The following is a 17,534-nucleotide window of genomic DNA, read 5'->3' on the forward strand; positions in this document are numbered from 1 at the left end:
TGAATCTGCATTTAGTTTAAATAAACAAGTGGCCACTTGACTTCTGATGCTTTCTTGAAATGCGGGTTACCTTTTTTGAAACTGTTATCTTTTTGTGCAGAACAGTCTGCTTATTATGGCACTTTGTTTTTAAAAAAGTTCATAGATGTTCATTTTTCTCACTAGGGGAAGACTTGAGGAGGAGGTCGAGAATGGTCTGAATGGTGCTGCACACTGGTATCCAAAATTAAAGCAACAAATTGCTATTTCCCCGTCTTGTGTCTAATTCACCGTATAATTGTACAAACTGTCACCAGATGCTATACAGTTATGTTCTGCATGGAAAATGGCATTCTGGTCAATGGACAACCACATAAATGATGTTGTCAGGGCACTTATCAAACAGGGTAGGGTCTGCTCGATAGTCCCACATCCATAATCACTGTGTGTACAGTCACTGACGGTGCAGTATGGCAAAAAGACACACCTACCAGACACTCTGTGGTGAAGGGCCATATGAATAATGGAAGCAGAACAGTTGCAAACCAATGAGGCCCAATGGCTTAATGTGAATCGTTCCGTCGTTCTTGGATGTGACAAAAATTTATAGAGACTGAAACAGTACTCCAAAGACTGGGGCAGGGCCGACCACATGTGATATCAGAAAGAGAGGACTGTTATTTGGATGTAAGGGCATGACAGTACTGCCTTAGTACTGCACGGCAGCTGGCACCTGAAGGTACAGAAGGCTACAGCAGAGTTTCCTTTATTGTTGGAGACTTGCTGTATGTGTACCTTTGATGCGTCTTCATGGAAGGGAATGTCTAGAGTGGAGTCGTCAACATGCCATGTTTTTAACATAGATGAGTCCCAATCTGGTCTGGAGAGTGATGCATGATGTATTCGTATCTGGAGGGAACCCAGACATTATGGAGACAGATAGATATCGAGGAGGATCCCCAATGTGGGGGCAAGGATTATGTTGACCACATGAACACCTCCTCACAAAATTGTATGGATGAATGGGCAAGGTTTAACTGCTGTCAGGTATCGTGATGAGATCTTGGGACCTCATCCGGTTGTTGCAAGGTGGTGTGGGCCCAAATTTCATATTGATGGACGATAATGATCGACCTCACGACCTCATAGAGCAAGAGAGGTTAATGTTTTCTTGGAAGTGGAAGGTATTACACGCATGCCATGGCCTGCTTGCTCTTCTGATTTGAATCCAATAGATGTCTGGGGTGCTCTAGGGAGATATGTTGCATCATGTCAGCATCCACCAACCACTCTCTAAGGATTACGAGCAGCTTACCTGGAAGAATGGCCATTATTGCCTCAACATGAGATTTGACAGTGTCATTCACAAGCATGCCGTGTCATTGTCAGGCCTGTATTGCTGCCAAAGGTAGTCACACCACATACTGAGCACATTAACCAGTTGTAGGAATGTGTGTGTAAATCTGCTAAGTTGGAAGAAATGAAGAAAATTTTTGTCTTCAGTTATGCATATTGGAATTCCATATGTTCTGTATTCTTTACATTGTTTCTACTTAACTATCACCTGTTTATTCTGTTTTATGGCAAAATAAACATAACCATGCAAAATTTCTGTTTGTTGCTTTAATTTTGGACACTTGTGTAGTTTAAGGTGCCAAGTACCATACTCTAAAGGCATGTCCTCGGAAAGCAGATTGGTGGTGGTTACATAGCTGAGTGCATATGGTATTAACCTGGCACTCTTGGGGTCTTGAGTTCAATAAAAAGTGTGTGATTATTTTATTTTATTGTTGGTGGCATCAAAATGCATTGGTATATATTTGTGAAAGTAAGGGAGAAGACTGTTGAATTTAGGTTAGACACTGATGTATTGGAGCAAAATTAACAACGAAAAACCAATACTGCAGAATTTAATTAAATAGGTTTCCACTTAAATGAATGGAAAACTGGATGTCTGTGTGGCAAAATGTTCTTCAGCGTTGATGGTACAAGAACAGTTTGTTACTTATGTCTATGATATCAGCCTAAAAATTGTAAACTGAATCATATTAATTAAAATTGTATGTGCTTGGTGCATATTAAATATAAAATAAATTCTATTTTATGTCTTTGTTGTCTGCTTTGTAAAAAAATGTAAAGAAGGTGGTTATCAGCTGTTACCAAAAATGAAAGGATAAATAAAAGGATAGAAGAAAAACAAAATTCACTTAGTATAAGGATCAATTCCATACCCCAGCATAGTAACCTAAAACCCATACTTGGTAGTAGTCATGCTGTGGGGGCATGTTAAAGGCTGCTAACATTGCCTCATTTACTCCACCACGGTGAATGAATTTAGGGTGAGATACCTGGCACTTTATGCTACATCTCCATTCCATTTGTTCTCCAATCCCCATCTCTGACACAGCTTCCTCCCATTCCCTGTTCGTTTGATAGTCTTGAAGTCCAGTTGTGTGTAACATAAGCTGTGAAGGTCTCTGTAGTAACACATTTATCCATATTGTCGATGGCATATTTATTGTGAGCACTTTCCTGCTTTCCCTTTGGTGTAAATACATAAGCTCCACTCATCTCGTAATTGTGTGCCTCCTGCTGTAATTTATTCACCACATACTTACTTAGCTGTAATATTTTTGTTCCACATTAAGACACTTCTTCCATCTACGCTGTCATTTCCTTCTCCTTCTCATCACCATTAAATTAAATGATTTTACCAGCAAGCCACCTCAGTTGCCTGTGAAGGCATTTCACACAATCAGTTTCCATGCTCGCACTGGCAGGTAACACCACACACTATTTTAAATTGGAGCTTGGCTATACCCAGTGATGGGGCCAAGTCAGTTCCTGCTACTTCCTGGTCTACACTTACTTTTGTTGAGTAACAGTTCCATCACCTGCCTGACTAGTGCCTTGTTGACTAAAGGGATGCATCTCGCACATGGTTTTCTACATACTCATACCCTGTCATTCGTGTGTACCAACATGTGGCACTACTTCATTAGTCCAGGTGATGTTTCCCATGCTTTGAGCAGCCAGTGGATGTCTTCCTGCAGCTATTCTGAGAACACCGAAAGGTTGGTGTTTCTGCAACCATGCTAGTGTATGTGCTCCGCGATAAGCGGAAGTACACCTCTGAGATGGTGGCTATTGTAGTCCATAGTGAGGATGTGATTTTGGATGGCATCACTGCTCACTGTGTAATGTTGTTGTTCAGCACTCTCCCCACCTTGCTTTCCACCACCCCAAGTCCCCATGCGCAGATGTGTGCTGTTGCTACCAGCTCTGTACTCTAGTTCCTCATCCTCCTTTTAGAGGAAAAAAAGTCAGTGTTGAATCCTTCCAAGAATTGCAAATTTCAGTTAATCTCATTGGTGCATTTCATTAGCTTCCCACAAAATAAATAGACTTCTTTCATTTTCCTCCATTCAGTTCCAGGTTTCAATTTTCCTTTTCCTCCATTCAGTTCCAGGTTTCGACTTTCCTTCAATCATTCCAGAACAAGAATTTTGTGTGTGAAAGACTGAGAGTTCATACAGCTCTTCATGTCCTGTCTGTTATATTCCACTTGTTTTCTCCCCATTTCTAAGTATAAGTTTTGATCAATGCGTATATTTTGAGTTTCATATTTTGATTTACATTACCCATTTTTAAGATATATTTCATATTGTCTAGGCATGTGTTTGTAGCTTTGTTTATTTCAAAACTTTCTTCTGCCATTTTCAGTCATTTGAACGAGCAATGAAGTTCTCATTTGAAGAACCTCATGTGTGGATGCAGAAAGCTCTCTGTTTAATGTCAATGGGTCAATACCCTCGAGCTTTAAAAGTTTTGAAGGAAGTGATACGCCTTTTACCTACTAAGGTCCTTCCATGTCTGTTAGCAGCTCGTATTTGCTTTGAACACACAAATCAGGTAAAATGTTCCTAATTTTGTTGATATACTGTTGTCATTGCGTTTCTGTGAATTATAATCATAAACCCTGTGCTTGATCATGTGCAAACTGTGGCTAATTGCTGCTGTGTATGACAGGTGTATAAGGATGATATGAAGACACACTCTCTTTCTATTAGCTTGAATAATAGACGTGTTGTTTGTATAAGTTCCTTCAGTTTTAAACATTTGCACTGGAAAATATGTAAGATTAATGATCTCTAAATTGATAATCAGTTTCCACTTTTGTCCCTTATACAATTTATGTCTTGCACAACTACAGTGGAAGGGGTGAACATAACAACTCACCATTTAGTTGTGTTGGGTGATCAATAGGCACTTAAGCTTTTGGATTATTGAAGGACATGTTGTAAGTAATCTCCACTGACCGACCACCCCCACCCCCACACTCACACTCACAGTACACCCTTGCTCTCTTCTTCCCTGTGATCTCTGTCCTGCCCAATCCACTTGGGTGCACCACACACACAGCTCCTGCCTATGCCAGAATGAGCTTACTTGTTCACTTGCTGGTTCATTTTTCCAGTCATCAGCAATGCTTTCCTACAACCCTCCCTCCCCATCTTTTCCTACAACCCTCCCTCCCCATCTTGCCCAATCCACTTTATACCACTCACTGCAGTTAAGCTGCTGGGATGGTACAATGTAGTCTCTCTCTCTCTCTCTCTCTCTCTCTCTCTCTCTCTCTCTCTCTGTGTGTGTGTGTGTGTGTGTGTGTGTGTGTGTGTGTGTGTGTGTGTGTGTGTGTGTGTGTGTGTGTGCGCGCGCGCGCGCTCTAGCTTGAAAAAGGATGCGTCCAAAAGCTGCCAAGGTTTATATTACTTCCAAATTATTTACTTTGTCAGAACTCTCCCATAGTGTACTCTGAAGCTGTGCATGTCCTGACATGATTTTGAAAGCATTCAATTAAAAATTAATTATATTAAAATTACTTACTTATCCAAATACACAAACCACTTCTGCACCTTATTATTTCTCAGTTTTTATATTGTAATGATCTTTATCAATAACACCTGAAATACAAATTGTAAAGTTGATGACTATACTTATATTTCCTCATTTTATGAGTTTTATTTTTATCTGCAGGTAGATTTTGAGTTTATCTTTCAAATTTAGAATGTAGTCTGCATATTGCGGAACATGCGAAGCTCAAAATACAGAATTTCATTCTGTATGGTGTATAAGTATCATTGTAATTTAATTTTATAGGAGGAGGTGATCTGTGTTTGGGTGTTATCTTTCAGAACAGCAGCTATCATTACTGCTGATAGAATCATGTGAAATAGAATACAGTGCTTCTGCTTTTGGATCCATCTTTTTTTAATCCTCTCTCAACTAATTCCTCTATCCTCCAAAAAGAAGGAATCTGTGTTTTATTTAAAATGTTGTTATTGGCAGTACTGAGAGTTCTCTGCCGAAAGCAGATACTTGTCAGCTTTCATGCCTTTGCATTTTTTTGCAATTTTCTTAATCAAATTGTCCTTTTTATGTAAAGAAATGTTGTTTCTGGTGCTAGGTAAGTGGATATCCATTAGCCATATTAGCATTGTAGTTACATCTGCCTCACATTTGAGTCAGTGTATTTTTTGATGCTTTGTTGAGTATTTTCAGCAGTTAAAATAAATTTGTGGTGTAAGTGGCATACAGATACCCATATGAAGGTGGCTGGTAAAAAGTTCTTGTGACTTTGACTCTTAAATTGCAATATTATTGCACCATGTATCTTCCCCTTCCTCATCCAACCCTAGTTATCTCTCCTGCTACGACTGATACATTTCCTTCCTCATCCAACCCTAGTTATCTCTCCTGCTACGACTGATACATTTCCTGTAAGAATGTATCTACAGTTGGAAGTTATTCACTCAATAGTTCGTAACACTTACAACAAGCAACAGAGTTATTCATATGCATAATGATGGATAAAAGTGAGAATCTCGTCACTATCAATTTCAGTGTTGAAGTTTTACTGTCAGCTACATTTGTTTGAATTTACTGAATGTTCTCCTAATTGCACTGTTAAGAAATTGTGTACAAGAAGTGCTGGTGATAAGAAGCAGGGTTGTAATTTGAAACATCATAGTATTTGGAGACTGATAATGCCACCGGGCGGCAGCTTCAGTTATCACAATCGTAATGTTCTGTTTCCGCAGCAGAGGTCAGTATCTCATTGTTTATGGCCATAAGTAGACATACATTGTTTTCCAACCTCCAAAGATTTTTGCAAGGTTAGCTTCAAATGATTTTTCTGCTACCTTTATTTACAAGTTAGCACACTGTTTCTACTTTATGATTTACTAATAGAATTAAACCTACAAATGATAATATTAGTTGCCGAAATTGTTTATCGAAAGTCTAATTTCATTGGTTAGTTTCAAAAATGGCATTTGGTGGAAATACGAAACGTGCTGTTCCATATTACAACACTTCTTTTGTTTTGTATGTGTCATCATGCCAAGAGGAAGGTTATGGCCTAAAAAAGGGGAATGCGACAGAAATGGCACCCTGAAGATACGGTTCAAACAGTGATGACTGTCAGAGATAAAATGAAAACTCTACATGTAGCAGCAAGATGTTACGATATACCAAAATATACATCCTTTAGGAAGGTGGCTAGAAAGGATAGAGATCTAAATACTTTAACACAGGAAAAATTAGGTAAAATACCATTTATTCCCCAAGAAATTGAGAAGCATCTTGTTGGGTATGCCTATTGATGGGAAAGAAGTTTTAAGGACCCACTTGTAAGGACATGAGGCGAATGGCTTATCAGCTCCCAGTAAGAAATGAAATCAGCAATCTGTTCACTGATGCTGTGACTGGAAGGGGATGATTCGATCGCTTCATGAACAGACACAGGAATGAGATTTCAGTTCAAAAGCCTGAAGGAACATCACTTGCTCGAGCCACTGGCTTTAATCGAGAGTGTCTCATGAAATTTTTTTTATCTTCAGGAAGCTGAATACACTAAACATCGTTATCCTCCTAACCAGGTCTTCGGTGTTGACAAGTCTGGTCTTAGTGTACTGTAAATGGCATGAAGGGAAGAAAATAGACAGGAGACATCACTGTTGCAGAGAGGGGAAGTCTGGTGCTGATCATTATGTGCATGAGTGCAGGTGGCAACTTTGTGCTACTCTTGATGATTTTTTCCGTGCACCAATTGGACAGATAGATTGATGAAAGGTGCACCTCATGGAGTTATTGGAAAATGTCATTCTTCAGTCTGGGTGCAGTCCTATCTATTCATGATTTACCCACTCCATTAAACACATGGAACCTACAGCTGAGTCCCCAATCTTACTCATATTGGATGGACATTATTCTCACACCAGGAATATAGAGTCGTAATGAAAACAAAAGATAATCATGTGACCATTCTCTGCTTGCCGCCTCATACTACACACAGACTACAGCCCCTCGATAGGACTTTCATGAGCTTCATAAAGTCATACTACAGTGAAGAGTTTAGGCAGGCACTAAGAACAGGCAGTACGGACACCTACGATATTGTGGAGAAGTTTGGAAAGGTATATCTCAGAGTCCGAAGTGGTGCAGTAGCAGTCAATGGATTCAAATGTACTGCCATTTATCCATTAAACAGAGGTGTATTCACAGAAGCTGATCTCACTGCAGCTGAACATGGAGCAGAACAGGTTGCCGTCAGTGGTAAAGCACTTTGTGGTGGTGGTGACCTACAAACTTTTGGAATTGATATTGGAGGTTATTCGAAAGAAGGCTGGGGGGGGGGGGGGGGGGTGTCGAAGGGAAGATTAGACAACAGGTCCATCAACACCTATAGGCTATGTCAAGCCACAACACACCTCTCCAGTACAAAGTTCATCAAGTTCAAGACATCAAGCAAAGGTTGGAAAGCACTTTCAGCTACTGTCCTAACCAGTTCACCCTATAAAATCTCATTGACGTGTTCCATAAACAAGCAACAAATTGAACTGAATCTACCAAAAAAAGGCATCAGTTCTGCTATCTTCCTCTTATAGTATAAAAAAGGGCACCAATATCAACCAGAAATTAGGAACATGTCAAACAGATCAGAAGACTGTTGACACCGGGAAATGAAGACTGTTCTAAGCAAAAAAATGAAATGACGATGGTAGTTCTAGCAAGGAAGAGGAAATAGCACAATCTTTTGATAGTTCAAACCTGATAGAATCGGTTGGGAAAGAAGTTCCTGAAAATGATGATCAAGTCTATCTGTTTTGTGGTGAGGCATTTAAAAATTCAAAATCCGGTGAACTTGGGTTCAGTGTGCCACACGGCAGGAACAGACTCGTATTTTTGCAGTGAGTGTGAGACTGAAGTGTTCATTTGCGACTTTTGTTCATGAACTTGAAACTGTCAATCGTAATTGTTATTTCTAGCTCACAAAAACAATTTTACTACAAAGTCTCTTCGGGTTTGCTGCCAGATCCTAAAATCAACACGATTCGATATTTTGGAGATCCAACTGGTCGCCATCTTCAGGAGAATGCTGCTTCTGCTGATGAGTCCCAGTGAGAACTGATGCCAGGCTGCAAATCGACATCCTATATAGGTCACCATACTGTACACTGCACATGTGCCGCCCATTACGGTTGCTGCCTTCAAAGGCTGGGAGGTGGCACTGCCCTTAGTAGAACAGTGGCGGCAACGATGTGTCACACTCGGGGACGATTTTCGAACACTCAGACTGGCTGAACCGAAGAATTTTCTGTTTTGATGCAGGATAGTACAGGATTCCACGTCCTGCTAAGAGGAAATCCACTGTGTCTGTTAATTAAATTAGCTGCCAACCTAATTTCAATTGCCTCTTTATAGACACTGTCCAAAAACCGGAAGTGTTGGTAGCTATCACAGTTTCACCAAATTTCATACCGTGTCCCTCATTTGAGCAGTTTTTTACTACTGTTGATTTTTCCAGCTGTTGTAGCCTCGTATGACGACGATGTTCCACACACCTGTCATGAACTGTAAGAATCGAACAGCTGATGGAAGCCTTCCCACATTGGCACTAGTCCCTTAGTTTGATTAGTGAGAAACTGGATGAAGAGTTGGTGAAACTTTGTCGTCATGTGCTGACATCCACATATTTTTCATTTAACGGCAACATTTTTGAACAGAATAATGTAGTGGCTATGAGTAGTCCTTTATCGCCCACAGTCACCAATTTATTTATGAAGGACTTTGTGGTTTCAAGTATTTATCATACGACATATGTGCCTCTTTCCATGCTATCATTTGCAAAAAACCTCGTTTCAATATCTTAAACCGTTTATGATATATGATGATTGTTATGACCAAATAATTCCCAATTTTCAGGGATGGAAGTGGGCGCGTTGTGCATGACATTCTGTCCGATATAAAAGTCAATAACTCGAGAATGAACTGAGATCATTCTGTGCTCAGTTTGAAGTAAAATTTTGATATCTTATCTACATTTCATTCATGGTAGTGCATCTCTTTACTCTAAGTAGACATATCAAAGAACAGGCTGATGCAGTTCAAAATGGCATAACTCCTCCTCCTGTTATTGTGGAAGTTATTGTTGATCATATGCTGTGATCGTTGATATGCACACTGATTCACACAATCGGGTGCATAATTTGATGGCTACAGCTCATCAGGTAAATATAGATGGGTCTCTTGTGAATAATGTTTTATTTGCAAGTTAATTCCTTCTTTTTAAAGACAGGACTAGATATTATGAAAGAGATAGAAGGTGGCTGATTTATAGCAACAAAAAATACTGCAAAATGCATTGAATGGTGAAGAAAAGTGACACTCTCTAATTTTTTTAAATTTTCTGTGAAACAAAAGATCAGCACATGCTGATACATCTTGTACTGTATACTGGAGTCCTTACACACTCAATATAATGAAGTTACTACTTTACTGGCAGAAAAGAATTTCACTTACAGGCAATGAGCTTGCAGGAATATCTGTGGATTTCCTGAAACCATTTAGAGGGGGGGGGGGGGGGAGATAGATATAAAAGAACCTACAATCTGGTTAGTTCTTTGTTTTCAAACACTTCGGTAAATCTGAAGTGTGAGTTACAATGACTGTGAGCTGAGTTTAATTTTTGCACATCATACTTTGTACAGCTTCATTGTGCTACATGGAAAGGATAGATTTGTAATTATCTACTGTACTTTATGTATTCTAACAGTTAGGTATTTTTTAAGAGGAAGTAAAAGGGATTAGAACTGTGTCCAAATATAACATTCCTATGTTTCTTTGGCCATCTTTGTGTAAATTCCATATGCTTGATGTAAATGAAAAGCAGTGACAAATGTGTGCAAGTTATGCAGGCACAACATGCAATCATTAACATAATTGTTTTTGTGCAGTTACTGCATGGTGTGTTATAGTCAATGATAAGTATTGTAATTTTTATGAGGGTTGGATCTTTAATACTGGCAACTATTTATTTACAGTTCGTACAAAATAGATACGTGTTCCAAAGTATTACTGACCTTCAGAGTAGTCACTAGCATTGTGTATAATCCGTTGCCAGCAATGTGGAAGTCGTAGGATACTCTTAGCCAGTTGTGTTGATAGTTTGAGCGACTCAGTCTATTGCCCGACGAATTTGTAGCAGTTCTGAAGCGAATGCTGTGAACTGTTTCCTTCAGTTAAGAAATCAAGTTGAACTCACAACCAGCTTAGAGACAAAAGTGATGACACTTTCTGCAGGACCTGACCATCATTTTGCAGGACAGTGCTCAAGCACATACAGTGCAAGCTCTTACTGATTTGTGTGACTGATGTGGTTGCTAAGTGCTATACGACCTACTGCACTCCCCTGACTTGAGCTCTTGCGAGTTTAACTCGATTTCTAAACTGAAGGAAACACTTCATAGCATTTGCTTCAGAACTGCTACCAATTCGTTGGGCAGTAGACTCGAACTGTCAACACAACTGGCACTGCTAAGAGTATCCTACGACTTCCACATCGCTGGCAATGGGTTATACACAATGCTGGTGACTACTTTGAAGGTCAGTAAAACTTTGAACTCATATCTATTTTGCACGAGCTGTAAATAAATAGTTGCCACTATTAAAGTTCCAACCCTGGTATAATATTTCCTCAATGTGAAACATGTAAAACACAATTTTCCGGGTATGTAGTCAAGGTTTGTACATCAGCTCTCTAATGGATTTGTGCTTTGCAACTGGCAAGACAAGATGGCAATGAAGACATGCACAGTTATCCGCGTCTGCAGATTCTGGATGTAGACGTGGAGCAAGTACATGACCAAGAAGTCGTGTAGCCAGCCACTAGTGGTTAGCCCCCTTCAGCAGACAATTTGTAAACTGGTCAGGCATAGTGTTGTAGCACTGTAGTAACTATTATCCCCAGTTAGTTTGACCGAGCGAGGTGGCACAGTGGTTAACACATTGGACTCGCATTTGGGAGGATGACGGTTCAATCCTGCGTCCGGCCATCCTGATTTAGGTTTTCTGTGATTTCCCTAAATCACTCCAGGCAAATTCCGGGATAGTTCCTTTGAAAGAGCACGACAGACTTCCTTCCCTGTCGTTCCCTAATCCGATGAGACCAAGGACCTCGCTGTTTGGTCTCTTCCCCCAAACGACCCAACAGAACTCTACAGGACATACTTGAGTTCACACCACAAATAACTCAGATTACAGGCTTTGGTACTCAGAAAACTTTAGCTTGGCTTGATGAGGTACCCCATAAAAGTGATTGTGCATGACATTATGGAATAAAAGTAGGCAAAGTGTACTATCTTTTCCATTTTTACATCACATGTCTGACTGCATCCACATTTCAAATTCCCCAGGGGCTCACAACTCTCTTGTGTAACTCTAGGAAAACAGTGTTAAAGATTAAGTTGACTGAGGCAAAAGTGAGGGCTCACTGTAGCCCAAAATATAGTGAAAATAGTAACAATTGACAAGAAAAAATCATCGCCATTAGGTAAATTTCAGCTCTACATAAATATGTCAAGGTAAGGGGATGAATCTGAAAAATGAATATTATTTCCACTCGTTGACTTTGGCCATTCCTCTTGATTATCCATTTCGAAACAGATTGCTGTCAGTTTACAGAGCAGAGAAAAGTATAACCGACAAATTGCTATGTTGAAAAAAGCATACTTCAAAATGTAGATTACATTCAAGGGTATTCAAGAACCTGGACTTGCAATGAATTTTGCTGTCTGAAGACATGTCTGAAGACATCTACTTTAAAGATCAGTAGAGCTGGTACTGACATTAACTCAGTGTATTTGTAATTGTTCGTGGTTGTGACCAGAGGAAGCAACATGCTAAAATTAAAGTGCACAGTTGACACGGAACGATTCCAGCTTTATTAGAGCGGAGAGCAGCTAAGAAGCGGGTGGGGGTCAGATGTGCAGAAGCATGTGGAAGTGTACCACGTGACACACAGCCAATCGCGTGCCAGTGTCGTTCTTGTCTGCCTTCTGTGTGGGTCGTGCTGTGTTCGGGAGTTCTAACTGCTTATTTCAGTCATTGTGTTCTGTGCTGAGTGCTGACTGCCTTCATAGCATTCATTATGAGTGATGGTAAGCAATCACACCAAGTACTACACAAACAGGCAAGAGGCGTGTGTACCAGTACTTTAAGAGACAATCTTCTGCTGAATCCACGATGGCACAAGGGGGAGGGAGGGGGGGGGGGCAATCAGATGTATCATCCAGCAAGGCAGGAGGCCCTGGGTGGTGTGGGGTGTTGTCCATTGGGGTAGGAGCCCTTAGGCAGTCGGGGGTGGTGTCCAGCAGGGCGGGAGCCCTCGACTGTCGGGAGTAAGCTGGAGGATGTGCTGGAGGTGAAGTCTATCTAAACAATATGGAGGAGGCACTTGATGATAGCCTGATGATTCAAACACAGTGATGACTGATTCCCAAACAGCTTAGCAATGTACATGGGGAGCATATGGTGAGCGCACTGCCATGGAGCGGCTGGGTGGTGCCCTAATTATCTGCCTGGTGGAAGAAAACAGGCACATGAACAGTGAGCATGTTATCTTGTGGTATAGAAGAGGTGCCCGTGATCACAGTGCTGTGTACTGTGACATGCACGCCGCCAGCGGCAAGGCTGGTGCTACCCAGTGCTGGCGTAGGGTTGCCTGTGGGTTGTAGCTGCAGTAACCCTTGTTTCACACCTATAAGGTAGGTTGTATCACAGTCGACCTTACAACAAAACCTTTAATGTTCCAGAGTTTGCCAAAGTTTCTCACTCGCAATGAATGAACTTACTGTATTTTTCTTAGACATTCAGATGAGGTCATCCTTCTGCCCTTTCGATTAGGCACCTGTCAGCTCTGGCCTCAAAACATATATGAGCACTGTTTTGAACTATCAAAGCTTGTCTATCTGTGAAGATTATAAGATTTTTCTTGTATAGGCATTCTGATGATATGCTGTTTCTGTCTATCTCTGTATTTGCTTTAACAGCACATACATTCAACTCATTACAAATGTCTTTCATTCTAATTAACCTCTTAACATAATATTTTATTAATAATGAAAACCTCCTATAATGAAAGACATTGCATTTTCAAATATGAAGATAGCTTTTAAAGTTCAAAGTAATGAGCTGCAAAATTTTGAAGATCACCAGTAATAAAATCCCATGTATACTCATGCACTGGACTTCGACTAAAATGTCCTGAAACTGTAAGTTAGTGTTTTTTTTTTATTAAGAGTTTCTATGTAGCTAGGAAGACCATGTTCCATATGAATATAAATCTTGGAGGAGCTGCCTAGAGACAGTGGATGTATGTCACTCATACTACTGCCAAGCATTTGTCACTTAACTGACAAACTGTTGTCACTTTGCCTCTAATGAGTTAACAGCACTTCCTGAGCTGCTAAATTCAATGTCAAACTCAGAATCACTATAGTCCTCCTTTTTTGAAATCGTTGCCTACACAATAAAACAGGGGAGAGGCTCAAAGTGTGTCTTTTGTTGTTGGGTATCCAAAACTGCACACAGTGAAAGACTTTATCTAGTGGCAATCACGCTAACCAAAACAAGACTGCCAGCCTACAAATGTAGAACCAGGTGCTCTCTAGCAGCCAAACATGTAACTGTCAGTGCTGAAGTGGGGGTTTTGTTTTTTTGGCTGTCTGCTCTTGAGTTGGCAGAGTGTACTTGGGATTTTAAGCTCGTCAGAATAATAAAAATGAGATAACTCGGGGTCATATGTTAAGGGATTAAATCACTTCTTGTGCAACCCTTCCCAAATCAATTTCCACTCTCGTATAACAGCACCTGTGTCACCATAATATATAATTTTTGTCTTTTTTTTAGTTACATTTTCTGTTTATTGTGGTACATACTGCTTGGTATTTATGAAACTTTGTATCTATATCATCATCAACAACAACAACAACATCATAGTGTCTGTTACAGTGCAAGTTTTTAAACTTTGATAGCCATTACATTATTTTTGTTATTAATTACTATGTTTGTCCACATTAGGTAAGTTGCCCGATGTTAGAAAATTGTAAGATTTTATTCAGCATATATTTGGTTTATAGCTGATTTACTGCTAGCTGGATATTTTGCTGAATTTTTGGCCAACTGTAGCCAGTATCTAATACTCGGTGACAAAGTGTGACGTAGAAACGCCCCTTTGCATACTGCATAACATCTAAGTAGCTAAGACTAAAATTGTTATTCCGCTCGTGGCAATGTGACAGTTACATGGCAAAATTCTTTGTAGAGTTTCTATCTTAACTTTGGAAAGCCTGAGTCTTATTTGAAGGTAGAATATGCTAATACAGTTATCTGAATGGGTTCTTGTGCAGACCAACACTGATACTCATATCATCCTTCCATTCTCAGTGATTTTTCTGGTGTAAAGGCACCAATATCCAGTAAAAATCTTTGAACATGAAACTATGTCTGTACATCACGGTATTGTGTATCTTTAAAGCTTTTTGGAATAATTTATTGTCCACAGTAAGAAGTTTAGTATAGGTATTTGATTTGAGCGTGTCTGTAGTTCTACATTTGTTCTATCTTCATCAGTGTTATGTCAATAGGAACAAGAAAATTTTCTTCAAACAATAATGTAGCAATTTACATGAAAATGGTGGTCTTTAACGAAAATGTGAAATATGGCATCTTCACCATTCTCCAGTAAAAGCATCATCAAACATTATAGCAGCAGTTTACAAATATTAGCTTTATGCTCCACAATGCATGACAACTATTTCCTTTCTAAATTTATCACAGAACAGTAAATTGTACTTGGTATCTGGTGTGCAAATAGTCAACAATTTTTACTTGTTTGGAACATTCAACCAAACCATATCATGACTGTGACTAAACTATTCTTGCTGGAAAATAATTTCTCAGCTTTAGTAGTTCTACATTGTGATATCTAATTTAGAAAATAAAACCATTCAATCAAAAATAAAAGTTGAGTGTGATGTGATTTTTATTACCAAGAAGTGTTACGGTCTGTTTACACTTGGCAGAATATCAGTGCCAAATATCATCCCCTCCAGTTTAAATGGTGCTGCTCAGGCTCACTAGCAACTGAAGAGCATGGAATGTCCATGACAACCATGTCTACCATTCTCAGACAAAATTTTCTGAGCATCTGGCTCAGTCTGGACTGGTTCTCAGACATACTATTGTGGCTGTTCCTGTAGTTATGTTGTGGCTCTATGATGTGGTGTTGTGTGTTTAATTTCATCGTGTTAAGAGGAGCTGTTAAAGTTTGTTACTTCTCTCCCAATATTTCATTCTTATCACTTCCTAAGATAAAAATAAAGAACAAAAAGTAAAAAAATAATGCGTAAATGTGACACAGTAAGTTACACATACAACACCAAAATCTGCGAAAATAACACTGAAATTCATCATAATATAAAATGATTTTTTCAGGCTCTTTCTTATGTTAAAACAACTGTAGAACAGGGTGAGCAAAAATGATCTTAAATCTATACATGCATACTACTCTTTTTAACTGTTTATTATTTCAAAATAATCAGCACAAGCACACTCTTAAATTTGAAAAATGTGAAGCATTTTCAAGGGCTTAGATTGTAAAACAACTGCAATTTGTAATAACAGTAAATATTAAGACTGTATCCAAAAGCACAGTTGATGAAATATTGGCAGCAGGAATTAGAACTGCTGTATGTTACCCTGTTGAGGATATCTTTGACTGATGTACAGCTCTGGATATTAAAAGTAGATGAAAGATGTCATATCAGACTTTTTTTAATGTTTTGAGTATTTTATAATGACAGATTTTCTCAACAGTTTGCTGAAGGCCTGCAGTGGAGCTGCCAAGCCCTGTCCAGAGAGACGTCATCACCACAAAATCTTGCATCCCGGTGTCATCTCTACATAGGCATTGGTTACAGTCTGCAGGCAGCAAACACTACATTAAAGCATGAGAAACAGCAACTTATTCAGAGTGCACTTGACTCTTTTCACAGGTACCCACTTAAATCATTTTCAGTACATAGAGGAAGACAGAGATCATGTTACTGCCTTTGCTCCCCCTTACAAGAACTGATATTTCTTATGTTGAGATTCTGTGAAAAAACTTGTTTTTATGAAGCAGTGAAACATGAAAAACTTACTCTGTAAACTGTGTCAGATGTGATGGCTTAGTTTAAGTATAAAATATGAGAGTCTAGTAATTGTACATGAAGACACAGTTCTGTAGAAATAATTTGTGGGCAAGCATAGGAAATCTTAGAAATTCACAAAATGCATGTGCCAGTATGATATAGCATGAATAAAACTGATATGAGATGAGAATACCCTGAGAGTGGTTGCATTTACAGTGGTGTATGATGCTATTAATGATAATGTCTGTGGACTCCATAAGAATAAAGTGTCACATATATCATGAAGCTGCCATCAGCAATGGCAAGAGGCAGGGCATGAGAACTAAGAGTTGCAACATACCTCCAAACAACTTACCAAATGTGCTCTATGGCATTTGAGCTAAGGAATGAGCTGGCCACTCCATGCACTGTATTTTTGTCCTCTAAATGTTGCCTGTGTAGTCAAATATTGTCATCTTGGAGAAATCAATCGACACCTATTACCCCAGCTGAAGGAGGTACAATAGTGGTTTAATAAGTCTGGTAAAAAAGCAAGAAAAAATGTTTGTTTCAGAAACAACTTACCTTACTTTTTGACATGGTCTGTTTTGAAGGATATACACTTAATCCAGCTATCTCCAAGCTTTTTTACCCCATCAGAAAAATAAGCACTGTCAAACTCTGCAAAATATTCATGGACTGCAACTCTCACTTCCTCATTTGATGAAAATTTCTTTCCATCAAGCCAAAGTTTCAAGTTAGGAAACAAGAAGAGGTCATTTGGGGCTAATTCTGGAAAGTAGAGTGGATGAGAAACCAATTCAAAGCCCAGTTCATGCACTTTCACCATTGGTATCACTGATGTGTAGGATGTTGCCTTATCCTGTTGAAAGAGCACTTTTTAGCGCGCACCCAGTGACAGTCACATTACCAGCTGACAAAATGGTCTTTGCGTTCTTTGGTGCACTTTCATCAACCTTTATGTAGTGTTTTGACTGCCATTTTGACTCTGGTCTTTCAGATTGTGATTAAACATTGTCA

The 17,534-nt window shown here is 39.3% G+C and overlaps 1 protein-coding gene across 1 annotated transcript in view; it reads left to right on the forward strand.

Annotated features, from left to right (window-relative positions):
* Nucleotides 1–17,534, forward strand: part of LOC126248730 (tetratricopeptide repeat protein 7B-like) — a 231,957-nt gene that overhangs the window by 119,708 nt on the left and 94,715 nt on the right. Inside the window, 2 exon segments of the mRNA XM_049950047.1 lie at nt 3,703–3,891; nt 16,198–16,376. Coding sequence (XP_049806004.1) covers nt 3,703–3,891; nt 16,198–16,376 — 368 coding nt within the window.

Source organism: Schistocerca nitens, chromosome 3 (assembly GCF_023898315.1).
Source record: "Schistocerca nitens isolate TAMUIC-IGC-003100 chromosome 3, iqSchNite1.1, whole genome shotgun sequence".
In the NCBI taxonomy this organism is placed as follows: Eukaryota; Metazoa; Arthropoda; class Insecta; order Orthoptera; family Acrididae; genus Schistocerca; species Schistocerca nitens.